General features: G+C 42.1%; 2 protein-coding genes and 1 long non-coding RNA gene across 8 annotated transcripts in view; 1 reads left to right on the forward strand and 2 right to left on the reverse strand.

The window, feature by feature from the left end:
* Positions 1-8,620, reverse strand: part of LOC116786128 — a 113,045-nt gene extending 104,425 nt beyond the window's left edge. For both annotated transcript variants that reach the window (XR_004356832.1, XR_004356833.1), the window contains exons 1-2: positions 8,111-8,620; positions 1,463-1,541 (exon numbers count right to left, since the gene is read on the reverse strand). This is a non-coding gene — a long non-coding RNA (uncharacterized LOC116786128). The remainder of the gene's footprint in view (positions 1-1,462; positions 1,542-8,110) is intronic.
* FABP2 (fatty acid binding protein 2) lies at positions 4,117-7,439 on the forward strand. 2 transcript variants are annotated; one of them, XM_032686458.1, is made up of 5 exons: positions 4,117-4,134; positions 4,774-4,907; positions 5,589-5,761; positions 6,327-6,434; positions 6,978-7,439. In XM_032686458.1, the coding sequence occupies exons 2-5, from the start codon at positions 4,841-4,843 to the stop codon at positions 7,026-7,028; spliced, it is 399 nt and encodes a 132-aa protein (XP_032542349.1). In that variant the 5' UTR covers positions 4,117-4,134; positions 4,774-4,840; the 3' UTR covers positions 7,029-7,439. The 2 variants fall into 2 exon arrangements, with proteins under 2 accessions (XP_032542349.1, XP_032542348.1); XM_032686457.1 differs by lacking the exon at positions 4,117-4,134 and having other exon boundaries at positions 4,500-4,907.
* Positions 8,621-11,257: 2,637 nt separating the features above from the next.
* The window catches only part of USP53 (ubiquitin specific peptidase 53), a 28,819-nt gene continuing 24,707 nt past the window's right edge, over positions 11,258-15,369 (reverse strand). For all 4 annotated transcript variants that reach the window (XM_032686445.1, XM_032686447.1, XM_032686446.1 and 1 more), the window contains exon 16: positions 11,258-14,938. In XM_032686445.1, coding sequence (XP_032542336.1) covers positions 13,951-14,938 — 988 coding nt within the window. In that variant the 3' untranslated portion in view covers positions 11,258-13,950. The remainder of the gene's footprint in view (positions 14,939-15,369) is intronic.

The raw sequence follows: 15,369 nt of genomic DNA on the forward strand, positions 1-15,369 counted from the left end.
TACCCAGAATCTAACCTTGAACAAGGGCATTTTCAGTGAAGACGTGAGAGAATTCTACACTCAGTCTCTCACAGCTTGCACAACGGTGATGCCTTTTTAACAAATGTAAAAAGACAATGGCTCTTTGCTTTCAGCCATAATTTTAGTAAGAGTGGTGACAGCTATTGCTGACATGCATTTCAGATTCCTATGAAATCCCACCCTTTAGGATTTTTAGGAAATAATTTTTAGGCCATAGCCTGCTCCTGCCCACCCAGTGCTGTAATGGCTGAAAATCTATACAGGGGTTTCTTTTGTTTAACATCATCAAAAAAAGTAAAGCCCATGGTTAAATCATACCACTAGTTTACATGATACATTCACATATGGGCATTCAGAACCCTTTCACTGTACTAGTTAATCAAGTCACTGGCAATTTATTTTATGGTATATACAGCTGCTTAATGGAAGGAAAGTACATTTTACAGATAAGTAGAGGGGGGAATTTGATCAAGGTCACATAGAAAGTCCATTTCTGTGCTGGAAAGAGAACCAAGATATGAATGTCTGTTCTGCTTTTATGTGAGACACGAAGAAAAGAATGTTTTATCAGAAACCATCTTTTCCTTTTGCATATACAAATATTTAAATATCTGAGCCATATAGGGTGCTCTCTTGCTTTTATGCTGAGGTCAGAAGAACTCTGAAACTCACTGTTTTTTTCAGATAAGATCAGATTCAAGTCACTAATCCAGATAATCACAATAATCTCTGGTGGAGTTTGGAGCTGTATTATAACCAAGAGCAAAAGTGTACAATAAGCAAAAAGCTATGTTGAAATGAGCTAAAAGTGCAGTTCAGATTTTGGAGAAACTGAAATGACTGATGCACACTTCCAATACTGTACACGTTGTTAGTTCATTGGATTATAACTCACCCCCCCACTTTGATCACATTCCACATTCTGAACAAAAAGAAACTGGGGAATACAGGAAAAGAGTATTCAGGTATAGATTTCAATACCCTAGATAAGCCTGACACAAAGCCCTGGGGACAACTGGCATATCAGTCTCTGTGTGGCAAGTGCCAAATGGCACTAATACTCAGAGATTCATACAACCTTTCCTGGAGAAGCACACTTATTTTTATTGGCCATTGTTCACTGTCACCCTCTTTGCATTGAAACAAGACCAGACTCTACTATTTTAGGTAATTCCAGGATTCATTTTAACACGCAGTAATTGGATGAAGTAAATACCAGGGTTGTTACTGCTTTAAGAAAATCCTAAATTTTGCTTCTAGATTTTTTTTAACCTGGAGCTTACTAGCTCATGCACTTCAGTTCTCTCAATAAGCAGCTCTCAAAACCATGCAGCACTTTACAGATCAGAGCCATTACACAGAAATGAAGAAGGGGTGCATACAGTCACTTAAGAGTAAGTTTTAAGACTCACTACTAACTCATCAGACAATCCATACTCACTGGAAATTTCTACGTAATCTTCCAATGTTGAATCCTCGTGTTGAGCAGATTGCATGGTAGGAGCATCCATGAGATTCTCCTTGAGCCAAAACAAACCCAGAAATTTAGCAAAGAGGCAGCTGGAGTAGGACAATATCTATCCAAACCAACCCAATCCTGCTGCAGTACTACACTCAACCACAATACGTACTTTGAAATGATGTATCCAAGAGATGGCATTAGTCAGGCTCCACCAAGCTCCTCGTTGCCAGGCCACCCAGAGTTATGCTGAAGTTGCCTTTACTGGCATGGAATTATCTCTTTACCATATTGATATAAAATGGAGTATTGTGGTTTTTAAAAAGCTTAGTAGAACTTCACAATAAGGGGGCCAGGGGCACTTAAATGATTTAAGTGCCCAGCCATCTTTGCAATCCATCCCAAGACATACCGACAGTAGAAAACACACAGAAGTACTGCCAAAGCAATCTGCATAGTTTTACCAGGGATTAATCTCTCTTTCATTACATAACACTGTCTATATTAATATTTTCAGATGCATATTATGTTTAGGCTGGCGTCAAGCCTTAATCACTCCATGGTAAAGCTGAGTTCTATTGTCCCAGCTAATTTCAGGCAGGAACAACTGGAGTGCAAACCACAAAACAACAAAGAGGATAGATAAGCATAACCCACTGCAAAAGCCTTTTTGTCACCCCGATCTTTGGAACCTCATTGTTAATTACCATCACAATACAGCTTGCTGTGATAACCACAGATCGGCACGATGAGATTGGCACGACCATTTAAGTTAATAATTTATTCCCATCCACATCATTTAAAGATCAAACTTCAAAGTTAATCTTTGCCCATTTTCAGGGTTCTGAAGCTGGCACGCTGCAGAAAGCCACAAAGCCAAGAACAGACCCTTAGCTTTCAAGACTTTCCTGGATCCAGTAACACTAAAAAATAAAGATTTCAAGACATCACCTAAGTAAAACTTGTAGTTCTGAAAAATCACACAAGGAAGAGGTAGAGAGAAGAAGGAAAAGGGTTGTGGAATATTCAGACTAAAAAAAAAATCTATAGAAACACTTTAAAGGGAAAAACAGCTATTATAGGAACACAAAAGTACTCTGAGCGAAGTATATATCATATGATTCCAGTAGATGTAAAAAAATGAAGTCAGATTTTGCATATTTTAGTGCATTAACAGTCCCAAGTAACTCATGTAAATTGTGAGAGATTAAAGACAGTCCCTTGTTGTAGCAGTGACATTCCACCAGACCTCAGAGAAAAACAGTTCTTTATGCTGTCAGCACTACACCAACCATCAAACTCATAAATATCGACCACCTGTGGTTCTTACTTAACTGACAGACCTGTGGGGCTGATCTGAACAGGACCCGAGGGACTCATGCCCAGTGAAAAGAACTGTCAAGGAAGGGGAAACTGGGACAGGAATGGAACAACAAGCTTTGATGGGAAATTCAGGACCCAGCTACTCGCTGCTCCCACGGTGAAAAGGTTTGGAGTTGGCCTGACTCCTGAGAGACACTAAAGAATCACAAGGGGGGACACAACAAACTGTCAGATAACTGATTGGAAAAGCACATCTGAGAATCTTCCTGATAGTTGAAGACTTGCTCCACAACCACCTCCCTCCTTTTTAAGGTTCAGAAAAGCTGCTGGAGTAAGTTTGGTGTAGAAATTATACTTAACTGCAGAATGTAACTGAGTTACCTTTTCAGAGGTTAAGCAGACAGACTGGAATCAAATGTGGAAATTAATTGGTAGCATTAACCTTGTTTAAACATATAAACACTAACTTCAGATACCTCAGAATTTCTTAAATTAAATGAAAGAGCAGGTTCTTGGGGAGAATGCAGAACACACCTAAAAAAAGCTTTCTTGAAATGCTCAAAATAAAAGGTCATTTCCTAGTTGTTAGATTCTACAGATACAGATGCCTCAAATAATGTGAGTAATTCACATTATTTGAGGCCTCAGCTTTCTACTGGATACAGTAGAAGCTGCAGCACACCACCATCAGAAAGAACCTCTCTGCAAAGATTAAAGAGAGTTACCAATTTTGTTATGTAACAATAAATTGGATGAACTATAACTAGACACCAGGTGTTTTTGTTTATGTATAGATACTCAACAGATAACACAGATCGGCAGTGATAACTGCAAAGGTCAAGATACGAGCCAATGCAACCAAAAGAGAATTTAGCTCTAAGTAGAAACTGGGTTTGCCCATCTCCTGAGCTGGCTGAAGGGTAAGATGGACATCTGTGATTAGCTCAGCTCTGGGCATGGGCTATGACACTGTTTGAGACACAGAGTTATTCAGGTGACAGAAAACTGCATGAAATCGTGGAAAGAAAGTAAATGTAAAACCCACATACTGAGACCTAATTGTTGTTGTTAAATGCACGTTGACCAATTGGGATTTACATTTACATTTTGAAGGTGACACATAACAAAGCTGATGGCCTCCCTGGGAACAGAACAACTATAACCCTTAACTGGGCAAAGGTAAAAGCTGGGTCAATAGTTTTGCTCAGTTTGAAGTAGCACCAATTAGAGGGGAAGGGGAGCGGGCGAAGAACATGAGTCAGGAAAGACTCATGTTCTGCATTCTCCTTGAACAGGCAGAATTATGGAATTAGAGAAACCAACCACATCAAGTAAATTCACTCAGCTGCACCTCTTTTTCTGTTGTAGGAATGTGTCAGATACACACTGATGTGTTGTAGTGAAGAAAATTTGTAGGAGCTGCTCAGAATTTAAACTGCATGTTAAAGAGTGAGCACGTGAATACAGAATATCATCCCAATTTTCATAGCTCAGCATTAGATAGGAAACAAGAGGATTGTTTTTTGAAACAACTGCAGACATTCGGTAAATCACCTGCCCTTTGCTTATTATGTTGAGCAGAACAGACATCTACCAAATTATAATGGACAAAGTAGACATTTCTGTTTGGTTTGTTGGGTAAATAATATTTTCTCCAGTTGCATAAAGGCTCTCACAAAAGCATGAAGATACAACAGAGATAGAAAATGTCAAGAAATGCTCTTATTTTAATTACTGCTTTCACTAGATACCTGATTTTTACTATGCATGGTGGATAGAATGAATGGATTAGCAATTTTTTATTAAGATGAGCAATAAAGATACTGTCATGAGCTGGGGGCAATAAGAGAGAGATTCAGCAAGCAGTGTTGTCAGGACTGGAAATTTGATTAAACTGAAGTTCTCCTTGCAAAGATCAGTGCATCAGTTGAGCTTTAGTCAGCCACATCATCCTGTAAATTGCTCTCCAGATAAGGCAGCACATAAATTCCCTTGGCAAAGACACCTCACCTCAGAGCAGCTGCTACAGACACAGCCATGGCCTTCAACGGCACTTGGAAAATAGACAGAAATGAAAACTATGAGAAGTTCATGGAGGCGCTGGGTGAGTCTCACTTTTCCAATGCCTTCTGCAGGAAAGATGCCACTCCAGCTGAACACAAACTCGAGCTGCCTCTGAACCACCTTTGGGACAGCCTGTCCCTTCACTGTTTGCTCTGCCCTTGCACAGTGTACTGCATTGACTTTCAAAATATTTCATGGAGGGGGGAGGATAAAAGGTGCTGAGAAACGTTCTGATTACGTTATATTAATCTTGAGCACTTCGACTAATTCCAGCTTTATTTCAGCAGAAAAAAAGAATCCCTAAGCCTGCATTTGAGGAAAAGGCTCAGAGAATTTGCATTATAAACTATTAGGAGAATTCTATAGCAGGAATATTATTTTGATAACATTAAACTAGTTGAAAAATCACCCAGGGAGGAAACCATCATTCTTCAATTTTATAGAAACACAACTCAAGTAATTCTAACATCCTGATACTTAAAGTTTGCACAGACTGTGCTTTATATGGATATAAACATAACCACCCAAGTTAGACAGTGGTTTGTAGTATATGTGTACTGGTGAATAGGGCCTCAATAAAAAGAGAAGAGGAATAAAAAATTCAGTCAGAATGCTGGAATAAACTCTCTTGGACCACGTGAAAGTCACTAAAAAGAGATAACTATGATCCTCAAGGGGTTTGGGTGTTTCTTTTCTGATGGATGTTGATTGATTTTGCCAGGTGTTAACATGATGAAGAGAAAGCTGGGCGCCCATGACAATCTGAAGATCACTATCCAGCAAGATGGGGACAAATTTACAGTCAAAGAAGCCAGTAACTTCCGTACCATAGAGCTGGAATTCACCCTGGGAGCCAATTTTGACTACAGCCTGGCTGATGGGACTGAAATGAGCGTAAGAGTCTTCCTGTACAACTTTATGGTTTTTATATGATAATATCTTCATGAGGTACAGTCTCAAGATAAATTAGTTGCCTTCCTAGTGTTAAATTTAAATTTCACTTTGCAAGAGTGATTGTTCAGGAATGCTTGCAGTTTATATACAAAAGCACAAGGTAGTCTTAACTCGTAATGGTTCACCTGTGGAACTCAGGGTTCCATAGAGAGCCCAAAAACGTGGAGCAAGTGGCAATTTTCATAGGAAGAAATCCAGGTGATTGTAATTTTACTTATTCCAATACTCAAGTCCACCACCTAGAGTACAGAGTGGGTATTTATAGGAAACTACCTTTGTTGATACAATTAATTAAAATAAGGTGTACTGGCCACTAAAAAATATCTAGCTTGACTATTATGTAATTAAATGAACTAATGGTTTTATTAAAATTTCATTTTTACAGCCTTTCTATAAAAGCATTATTACACTGTTTTAATTTTATCTTTGAAAGCATTCTGCAGCCTTTAAATCAAATCAGTGTCAGAACTGTTGCAAAATATTTGGGTTTTTTTCCTCATTATAGGGAAATTGGAACCTGGAAGGAAATAAACTTGTGGGCACATTTACCAGAAAAGACAATGGAAAAGTACTCAAAGCATACAGAGAAATTGTAGGTGATGAACTTGTTCAGGTGAGTTAAGCAGTTACTTGCACAACTTTACGATAGAATGAAGTGAAAAAAATTTAAAAGCTGTTCTGAAAGTAGGAATATTTCATCAAAGCCAAAAAACTTCATTTATCTTTAGTTAAAATCCTCCAGTCACCTACTAAAATGTAACAGTTTAAAATAAAACTCACAACCTGTGATTTTTACGTTTTCCTCCACGTGTGAACTGTATCTTATCCATGCATTCTGAAGCCTGCATACAAGCTCTATACAGGAGACAGACAGAAAATATACACTGTATAGATGTGTTGTGGCTAAAGGTCTTTTTCCAAGTGTCCTTTGGATTTTTCCTGAAGCCCCCAAAAGCTGCCCTGTGGTGGTTCAAACATTTGCACAGAGAATTTATGCCTGCTGACAACAGGCTGCTTTCCTTATGTTCCTCTCCCCAGAGCCTGCACAGCCACCCCTCACCATTCATTCCTTCATTACTGACCCCTTCTCAACAGCATCTGTGAAAGGGAACTCTGCAATACCAGCCACTGATTTTTCTTCTTCATTTCTTAACAGACCTATATATATGAAGGAGTTGAATCCAAGAGAATCTTCAAAAGGGGCTGAGTGCTTCACCCAGAACAGCACCAGAAAGAAGGAGCAATGAAAGACCATTTTCTACACATCCTCTGCTAGGCTTTTTCCCTTTCAGCCCCTCACAGCACCTCCTAAGCTGCAATTACCTAGCCCTGGGAAAAACGCAGGCTAGTTCCTTATGTTACTGTTTTCCCTTGAATTAAAAAAAAAAAAATCCAATTACCATATGCTAAAATGTCTTTACCTGAGTGCCATAAGATAAAGCGCTGCAGAAACTATTTTGCATAAGCAAAACTTAAGTATCTTTGCACAGGTTATCAAATGGCAAGTTAGTTTCCTTACTAACTTTCCTTAGTATTTATACTGAGAAACAGTTTCTCTGTGTATTGGATGTTGTGTAATAAGGATGGCAAAACCTAAAATAAACCTTACAACACCCAAGGCTCCAAGACTGTTCTATGTAAGTATAAACGTGGAGTAAAATATGATGTCTTCAGCGTCTCACAGCTCCCTCTTCTGCCAAAATGCTCTCCTGATACAGGCAGTAAACCCACAAACCACAGCTCCTTTTGCTCTAGCCAGATAACACAGAGGGGTATAAGGCTTAAACGGGAAGTATTGTCATTGTTTCGTCCCAAAATCTCTAATATACTTCACCTAACACACATATGCTTAACCAATATTTGCCATATAGAAACACATTAATCCTTATTTCTATCGACAGAACTTATTAAGGAAAATAACTATCCCGAAGTGCATGTTTAGAAGTGAGCTCTGTTCAGATACACCTGCTCTGCATTCTTCAGCAAGCATTGCCTTGTCTCTTGATATGAGGCTAAAAAGGGTTAATAGCTACAAAGAGGAAGTTTTTGTTTAGCGTATTCCTAGGTTTCTGGTCACTCTTCTGGACATGATGAGAATAATTGCCCTGCTTTCAATATAGAGTGAACTGGCTGGACTGAGGGTGGCACATCCTGACTGTGAGTGTGGCATCAGGTTGTGCTGCTCCATTTAATTTCTTCTGCAGCTGTGTGTTGCACAAACAAAGGACACAGAATACACCGTCTACATGAATTTTTCCATGTTTGTTTCGTGTACAAACAGCAACTAACCTTCAAGGAGAGGAGCGTATCTTAAAACAACTTCAGTTTTCCCAGACTTCTTCACAATAGGATTTCCCACACGATCTCTTGGTTTCTTTCAGGGCATCATCTGCTCACCAATAAACCGTATCGGGATTAACTTGTGGGTGTTTACTCCCACACAAGTCCGAGTACATCTGACAGGACAAGACCAACACGGTTTGACAGGACTGGCAACCTGCTCTTCCCCACACCCGCGTCTCACCGGGCGGGCTCCCCTGAGGCGGTGCCTGAGGAGGGAGAGGCGACCCCTGAGGCGAGAAGAGCGGTACCTCAGAAGATGAAGGGAGGGATGGTGTGTGGGACGGGAGGGACAGGGCACTGCCTGAGGAGGGAAGAGCCGTGCCTGAGGCGGGAGAGGCGGGAAGGGCAGTGCTTGAGGCGGGAAGGCCGGTCCCTGAGGCGGGAGAGGCGGAAAGGGGTGTGCCTGAGGCGGGAAGAGCCGTGCCTGCGGCGGGAAGTGCGATCCCTGCGGCGGGAGAGGCGAGAAGGGGTGTGCCTGAGGCGGGAAGAGTGGGGCCGTCCCTGAAGCGGGAGGGGTGGTGCCTGAGGCGGTAGGGGCGGGGAGGACTCTGAGCAGATGAAGGGCGGGGCGGTACCTGAGGCCGTACCTGAGGCGGGAGGGGCAGTAGGTCAGGTGGGAAGGGCGGTGTTTGAGGCGGGAGGGGCAGTAGGTCAGGCGGGAAGGGCGGTGTTTGAGGCGGGACGGGCGGTACGTGAGGCGGGAAGGGTGGTGCCTGAGATGGAAGGGCGGTGTTTGAGGCGGGACGGGCGGGACGTGAGGCGGGACGGGCAGTGTTTGAGGCGGGACGGGCAGTGTTTGAGGTGGGATGGGCGGTACGTGAGGCGGGACGGGCGGTGCCGCCCCTGATGCGGGAGGGGTCTGCACGTGACGCGGGAAGGGCGGTGCCGCCGCGCTGGGCCCGCGAGGCGTGGCCGCGGTACGTGCGCTCCGCTCTCATTGGCCCGGAACCCGGAAGAGCCCGGTGGCGCCTGCGCGGTGGTGCCGCCGGGAGAGCCCTGAGGAGATGGAGGCGGTGGCGCGGCGGCCGCAGGAGCGGCGGCAGGAGCGGAATGGGAGGCTGGAGCAGGGGGATGGCGGCCAGCCGCTCTCACGATCGCTGTCACTGTCGGGACAGTCCTACTGGCTGGACCTGTGGCTCTTCGTCCTCTTCGACCTGGCTCTCTTCGTGGTCATCTACTTGCTGCCCTGAGGGCGCGGGCCCAGGTGAGGGAGGGCCCCCGGGGGTGGCCGGGGGACAACAGGAAGGGAGAGGAGGGAGCTCTGAGGTGCTGTGCCTGCGGAGGGAAGGCCCCTGGGAGCAGCCGCGGCGTTCCTGCCCCGGAAAGTCCCACAGAAGGCCTGGGAAGCACAAACGCTTCTCAGGAAGTGGCAAATGAATTCAGACCAAACGCACAAAAGCACTGCAAAAATAACCGGGCCTTTTCTGTTTCCCGCAGAGTCGCTGTGTCGTCACGGGATGCACCTCGTAAACACGAACAGTGGAGGAGGAGGACCATTCGTGCGGGATAAGCAGCTGGGAACACGGCTCCACTTGCAGCTGGATGCAAGAGGCAGATATTTATAGTAATATATCTCTGTCTGTGTCACAATATTACCGCTACAGGTTTTTACCCGTGTCCTGTTTCTGTGCTCTAAACTGTGCCTTAAAGGGTGTGTAAGATGGATGGACTGTGCTTGTGTAATCAGTGCCTGAAGGTTTGTGCAGCAGAAAGGGAAGAAAGCACTGCTTGAATAAAACCCACTGGAAGGACACTGTGCAGAGTGGCCGAGAATAAAACCCTGCTCTTGCCTAGACTCAAGTTGTAACTCAGACCTGTTCCCACAACAGGTGAAGCTTAACCAGCTGTTTTAGTTCCAAAAAGTTAATTGTTTGATGCTGTTTGGGTTTTTATTACACCTTTCTTTCTTCTCTACCTTCAGCAGTTACTGAGCCTCCTCAGGGTCAGTATTTATATATATATATATTTATAGTAAGCTTTGTATCCAGGCACATTTCGGAGAAGACAGTCTTCCAACTATGGATGAAGGGGGCTCAGTTTTCTTTAGTATTTTTCCCTTGAGAATGCTAGTTTTTAATTCTGAGAAGCACAGTTCATAGTTGGTTTGGGTTTTCTTTCAGGAATAAATATAATAACTAGATTGCAGAGACTTTGAAGTGTAAAGTGTTTTGGTGTTTCCTAACACATTAAGTGAAAATGGGCCACTACACTGGGATCTGGGATGCAAAAGTGGGCAAATGCTCTTTCCCTTTATTTTTCTTTCATTGTTAAAGACAAATCTGCCAGTGAGAGGGGCTTGTTTGATGTGTCAGACCTATGCTGTAAGAATGGAGATGCCCTTCCCTGCTGACACTTATGATTTTGGCTGCTGCTACCTATGAAATCAGTCAGGGCTTTCAGAGATCTCGACTCAGGGTGCAGAAGAGCATTGAGTTGTGATTCCATTCTCACAAGTAAAAAAATTAGTGAAATTCTCTAAAAACTGGAACCCTACTCTTTTTTCATTATTATTATATTTTATTATCTCAAGGGAACAACTTATTAAGCACTGCAGTGTTGCTCCATTTCTCTTTTGTTAAGGAAGACAGGGGATATTCAGCTTTATCGCCTTTAGAAAGTGAAATTTCAAGGTATCTTCTGGTGATTTAGTTTTCTCCTTCAGGCAGATCTGGCATCCAAGGTTTTACTTTTCTCAGAAAACTTAAGAGCTAACAAAGTGCAGGCTTGTGCTGCACTGGGCTCAAGGTCTTTCACAGCACCTGGAGTTCGGGAATACATATATCCAGGAAAATTCTGCTTATCTCTAATAAAGGTGGAAAGAGAGCTGGTGTAACTAAATTAGTCACTTGTCGCCAGATATGAGGGATTATGGTATTAAAATTGCTTTATGCATTTCATGAGGATAAAAAAGTTTAACCTATATAACAGCTTTAATAAACAAATACTTCAAATTTTACTGTTCAAAAAAGGTAACTGAACCACCATCTCTGTAAAAACTTTCAACCATCAAGAGCAGCACTAACTTCAAAAATGTAGTTCTGGAAAGCCAACTGTTTTTTTTAAATGTGGAGTAAAAAAAAAGAACAGACGCCAAAGATTTTAAATTTTTATCTTGATATTTTGAACAAGCAGAACTTCGCAAGAAAATAATTCTAAAGACTGAAAAATATATATTAATTACAAGACTTGTTAATATCTTTACTGTTACAAAAATTGTCTAGGCTCTTATACAAATCTATAGCCGGGAGGGGACATTTATAAAAAAATAAATAGGCACCCTAGGTAAGTTAAAACGAGTTATCACATATTAGTTAGCAAATATTACATACATACATACAGGGAGTGCAGAGTCAAATATAAAAACAAAGGTGCCTCGATTAGCTGTCTAGGGAGGATAATTAAATACCTGGTAAACATGGGGCACAGAGAGAGTTGTCTGGTGAGATTGTTTCAAGCCAAGCAAGGAGACTGAAGAACATCTAAATCACTGCAGCTACTTCAGAAATGAGTTTACCAGTTGTGCTTCCTGGGAGCCGAGTTCATTGGTATCAGTACTAGGCATTCATATTGCTCCTGGGACAGAAGTAGCAACGTTGCTATGCATGTTTAAAAATAAGTGTTCTAACATCATTCACAGTTGTTGCTGTGCTATTCATACATAAAAATACTGTCATTTCAAATACAAGATTATTATTTTTTTTTTTTTGCAAAACATTTTACAAATTGTACATTATTTACAAATTCCATAAATCTTGGGGTTGTTTTTTTTTTTGCACAAGTATTAGAAGACAGCTGTACTTAACTGGCTATTTATATTATGTAACATGGCTAGATGAACTAGAAAAATTTAATTTACAGGTTCTGAAGTCTCTCTCAAAAATATTACAACAGGAATCACCCAAGTTCTTACATTTTTAGTGTTCTTCTGCATTCAGCTGATTTTCTTACAAAAGGATCATTTTTTAAGTTGCTGTTTACCAGCAGCCATACCTAAACATGCATAGTATTTTCACTATAAATCCTTGAATTCATTTTTTTTTTTCCAAGTGCTACAACTAACTTTGATCAAGAAGGTAGAAATAAGGTTAATCTGAGATACCTGGTTTGTTGCATATATATAATGTTCCAGTTCTACTGTAAGTTGCATGTAATTTAAAAGAAAAAAAACTGACCTTGCCACAGAATAACCAAAAGTAATGTTTAAGTGTTTACCTTAGATAATTGTGCTAAACAATTGCCAACGTTTGGTTGGAGCACTAAAATTCATGTACATAAAGTTATAAACATAAAAAAAAAAGCCTTTCTGACTAACAGTGCAAGTATAAGCAAGAGTGTTTATTATGCATCTTTAACCTTGTTGCATAATTTTCATAACTAAAAGGCACTGATGATTTAGGTGTAATCAGCAGCACCCCAAGTTAACACTCTGATGTGAGTAATGGAAAGATTTAGCCTTTTTGGATTGTGTCAGGCTTTGCTGCCGCTGCCTCAGCGCACGCTAGATAGTTCTGTGCACTGATTTAACTAACCAAATAAAAGCCAAATAAATCCTCCTCTTTGTTACTGAGTCAGGTTAACAAAAGACAAGGTAAATGCCAGAGCTGCCAAAACTGCAGGCAGTGACAGAGCAGGGAAGGAGGAACCTCTAATTTCCCTGCCCCTCAGCCACCACAGTCTGAACGGCTGCGCGTTCAGCCTGGTCTGCTAATGCAGACCATACCCATGTGTAGGGCGGTTCCAAAGGGGGAAACACAGCAGTAAAAAAAAAAATTAATTAAAAAAAAAAATCAAATGTGCGATCCCCACGAACCAATGCTCAAAATGTCAAGTTGGAAAAAAAGGGAAGCTTAATAAATAGCAGCAATAACTTTGCACGCACTTGGAGGATAAATCAGAACTGAACAGAAGCAGTAACTCTATCTAAAACCTTAGAAAACTAATCTTTCATAGTTGCATGATAACTCTGTATTTAAAATTAGCATCCTATTCTCTTATACCAGTTTGTAACTGATGTAGTTAAATTTAATAAGTTAAAGTATATAGCTTATAGGGTGAACAAAATCTGATAAATGTGTTTAAAAACGTACACTAACATAGAGCAGGTGTATTAATAGGACAGTATTACTGCAGTTTACTTCAATTCCCTTTGAAAGTCTCATTTAGCATTTGCAAACCAGGATGGTTTTTAAAGGATTATTATTATTAAGGCTTTTCAAATAAAAAATAAATCCTCTGGGTAAACTTGTATTAAAGACACTTGAAGGTTTGTGTAAGCACAGACTCTCAGAGAAGTCAGTTGAAAAATCCGTGTCATCTCCTGCCACCTCTCAGGACAAATAATACTCTATTATGTAGAGTATTTACTGCATTTTATGTGGTAGTACGTTTATCCCTTTTGTTAGTCTAAGTAGGTAGTGACCACAGTCTGAAGGAGCACTTCTTAAACTGCAACTAATGAAATCTTCTTACAGATTTAGTAACGTCCACTGCTGTAAGATGTGCACACCCCAAGGGACCATGTTTAGTACAAACTGTAGAAGACAAGCTGAGTAACAGAGGTAAGCATTAAGGCAACTAGAGTAACAAATCAAAGAACCACAAGTTTAGCACCTCTTCTCCTCCGTTCGCCTCCAATTTGCATATTCATTTGAACAGTCCTGACTCCCAGGCAAAGTACGGTCAGCTGGGTACCTGGTTATCACACACACACACATTCAAGGTTTGTGCCCGTTCACAGACTACATGAAATGCAAAAGTCAGATCCGGGTGTGGGGTTTTTTATGGATCTATCGGCTGCAGTGGATGCCTTCTGCATTTGCCTTGTACCTCGGCTCGGGCGCGGGATGCCTGGGTTCCAGGGTGGCGTGGTATGTAGCGTTCAGTTCTACCCCAGCTGCCGGAGGATGCTTCTCCTTGGGAAAGCTCCCGCTCTCCGTAAAATACAGCTTGGGCCTCTGGTGGTACTTCATCCTGTAGGTGTCAGTCATGCAGCTGTCGACTGAGAAGTAGGTCGTTAGGGACACGCTGTCGTTCCCGTCCACGTAGCCAGGACTCGGCCCCGTGTGACGGGATCCTTTCTTTAACAAGTTCTCAGACACGGTCCAGAAGTCATTGACTGACAAGCGAGGTGGAGAATCCGGTTTGTGGACAAACAGTTCGCTCCCCGGAAAGGGCTCTTTCAGCCTTTGTTCTGGTGGGAGTACACTTGGTTCTGGTGCAGGTTTTGGAGGTGCACCCGTTGGCCTCAGTGGATTACTTTGCAACGCTTCCGGGGGTTTTACGTCCGCTGCCGAGTTACCCTCTGATCCCGGCAAAGTGTTCAGAGCGTATTTCTTGGGTGGCAGAGGGGGAGGGACGTTCTGGTACACCCCTTCAGGCACCCAAAGGGCATCCCCCCTCCGCAGCGGGTGCCCGGCGTGCTCAGCGGGAGGGGCGGGAAGCACCACGGCCCTCTCCGGCAGGGACTGTGGCACACAGGGCGCCAAGCCCACCTTGGGACCAAGCGTTCTTGTGTGATGAGACTGCGGCTGGGCGGGGGGCACAAAGTCACTGTGGAGCAGCTTCCTGCCACAGGCATTCTCGGGGTAGGGGTGGGATATGCCATCAGGACAGAACACTGCCACGTTCACCTTCTCAAACCTGTCCGGGTGAAGCCACTCTGAAGGATTCTGTCCGTTTGCCTTGTTCCTGCTTTCCAGCTTCACAATGTCTTTGACAACTGGCTGTAGAGCTGATGAGGGGAAAAATTTCTTGTTGGTCTCGGGCATTTCAGCTCTAAAATACAAAAACACACAAGATGTAAGTATCCCTAAAAACATATGAAGGGGTTCAAATAGCCCAAGGATTTTTTCAAAGACAGTAAAACTGCCTAAATACTCAAACTGACGAGAGAGCTGGAATCTGTTTAACTTACAGCCATTGATTAAAAGTTGTATTAAATTACTCCAAGGTTTCTTTCATTTGAAATGTAAAGTGCCCCCCCCAAAAAATCTCTGCAAGAGATGCAAGGTAAGATAAATTCCTTCAGCATTCAGGACTATGTCAAACATGACCTCTGCTCTCTTCTTAGCATCCTTGTGACTCTGATACATCCAAATATTGGATGTTACTTTTGCCTGCTAAACTTGTGTTTAGATTCTTGATTGTCAAAAATATTGAAGACCTTAGCTTTTCAGTGCTTAATATTGGTTATTGTAACATAACAG

This window comes from Chiroxiphia lanceolata, chromosome 4 (genome assembly GCF_009829145.1).
Source record: "Chiroxiphia lanceolata isolate bChiLan1 chromosome 4, bChiLan1.pri, whole genome shotgun sequence".
Taxonomy (NCBI): domain Eukaryota; kingdom Metazoa; phylum Chordata; class Aves; order Passeriformes; family Pipridae; genus Chiroxiphia; species Chiroxiphia lanceolata.

Excerpts from the sequence above, each read along its gene's own strand:
- FABP2 (XM_032686458.1), top strand. The coding sequence starts at position 4,841 with ATGGCCTTCAACGGCACTTGGAAAATAGACAGAAATGAAAACTATGAG. Across the intron at positions 5,762-6,326 it reads CTGATGGGACTGAAATGAGC|GGAAATTGGAACCTGGAAGG; the intron begins GTAAGAGTCTTC and ends TCCTCATTATAG. Across the intron at positions 6,435-6,977 it reads TAGGTGATGAACTTGTTCAG|ACCTATATATATGAAGGAGT; the intron begins GTGAGTTAAGCA and ends ATTTCTTAACAG.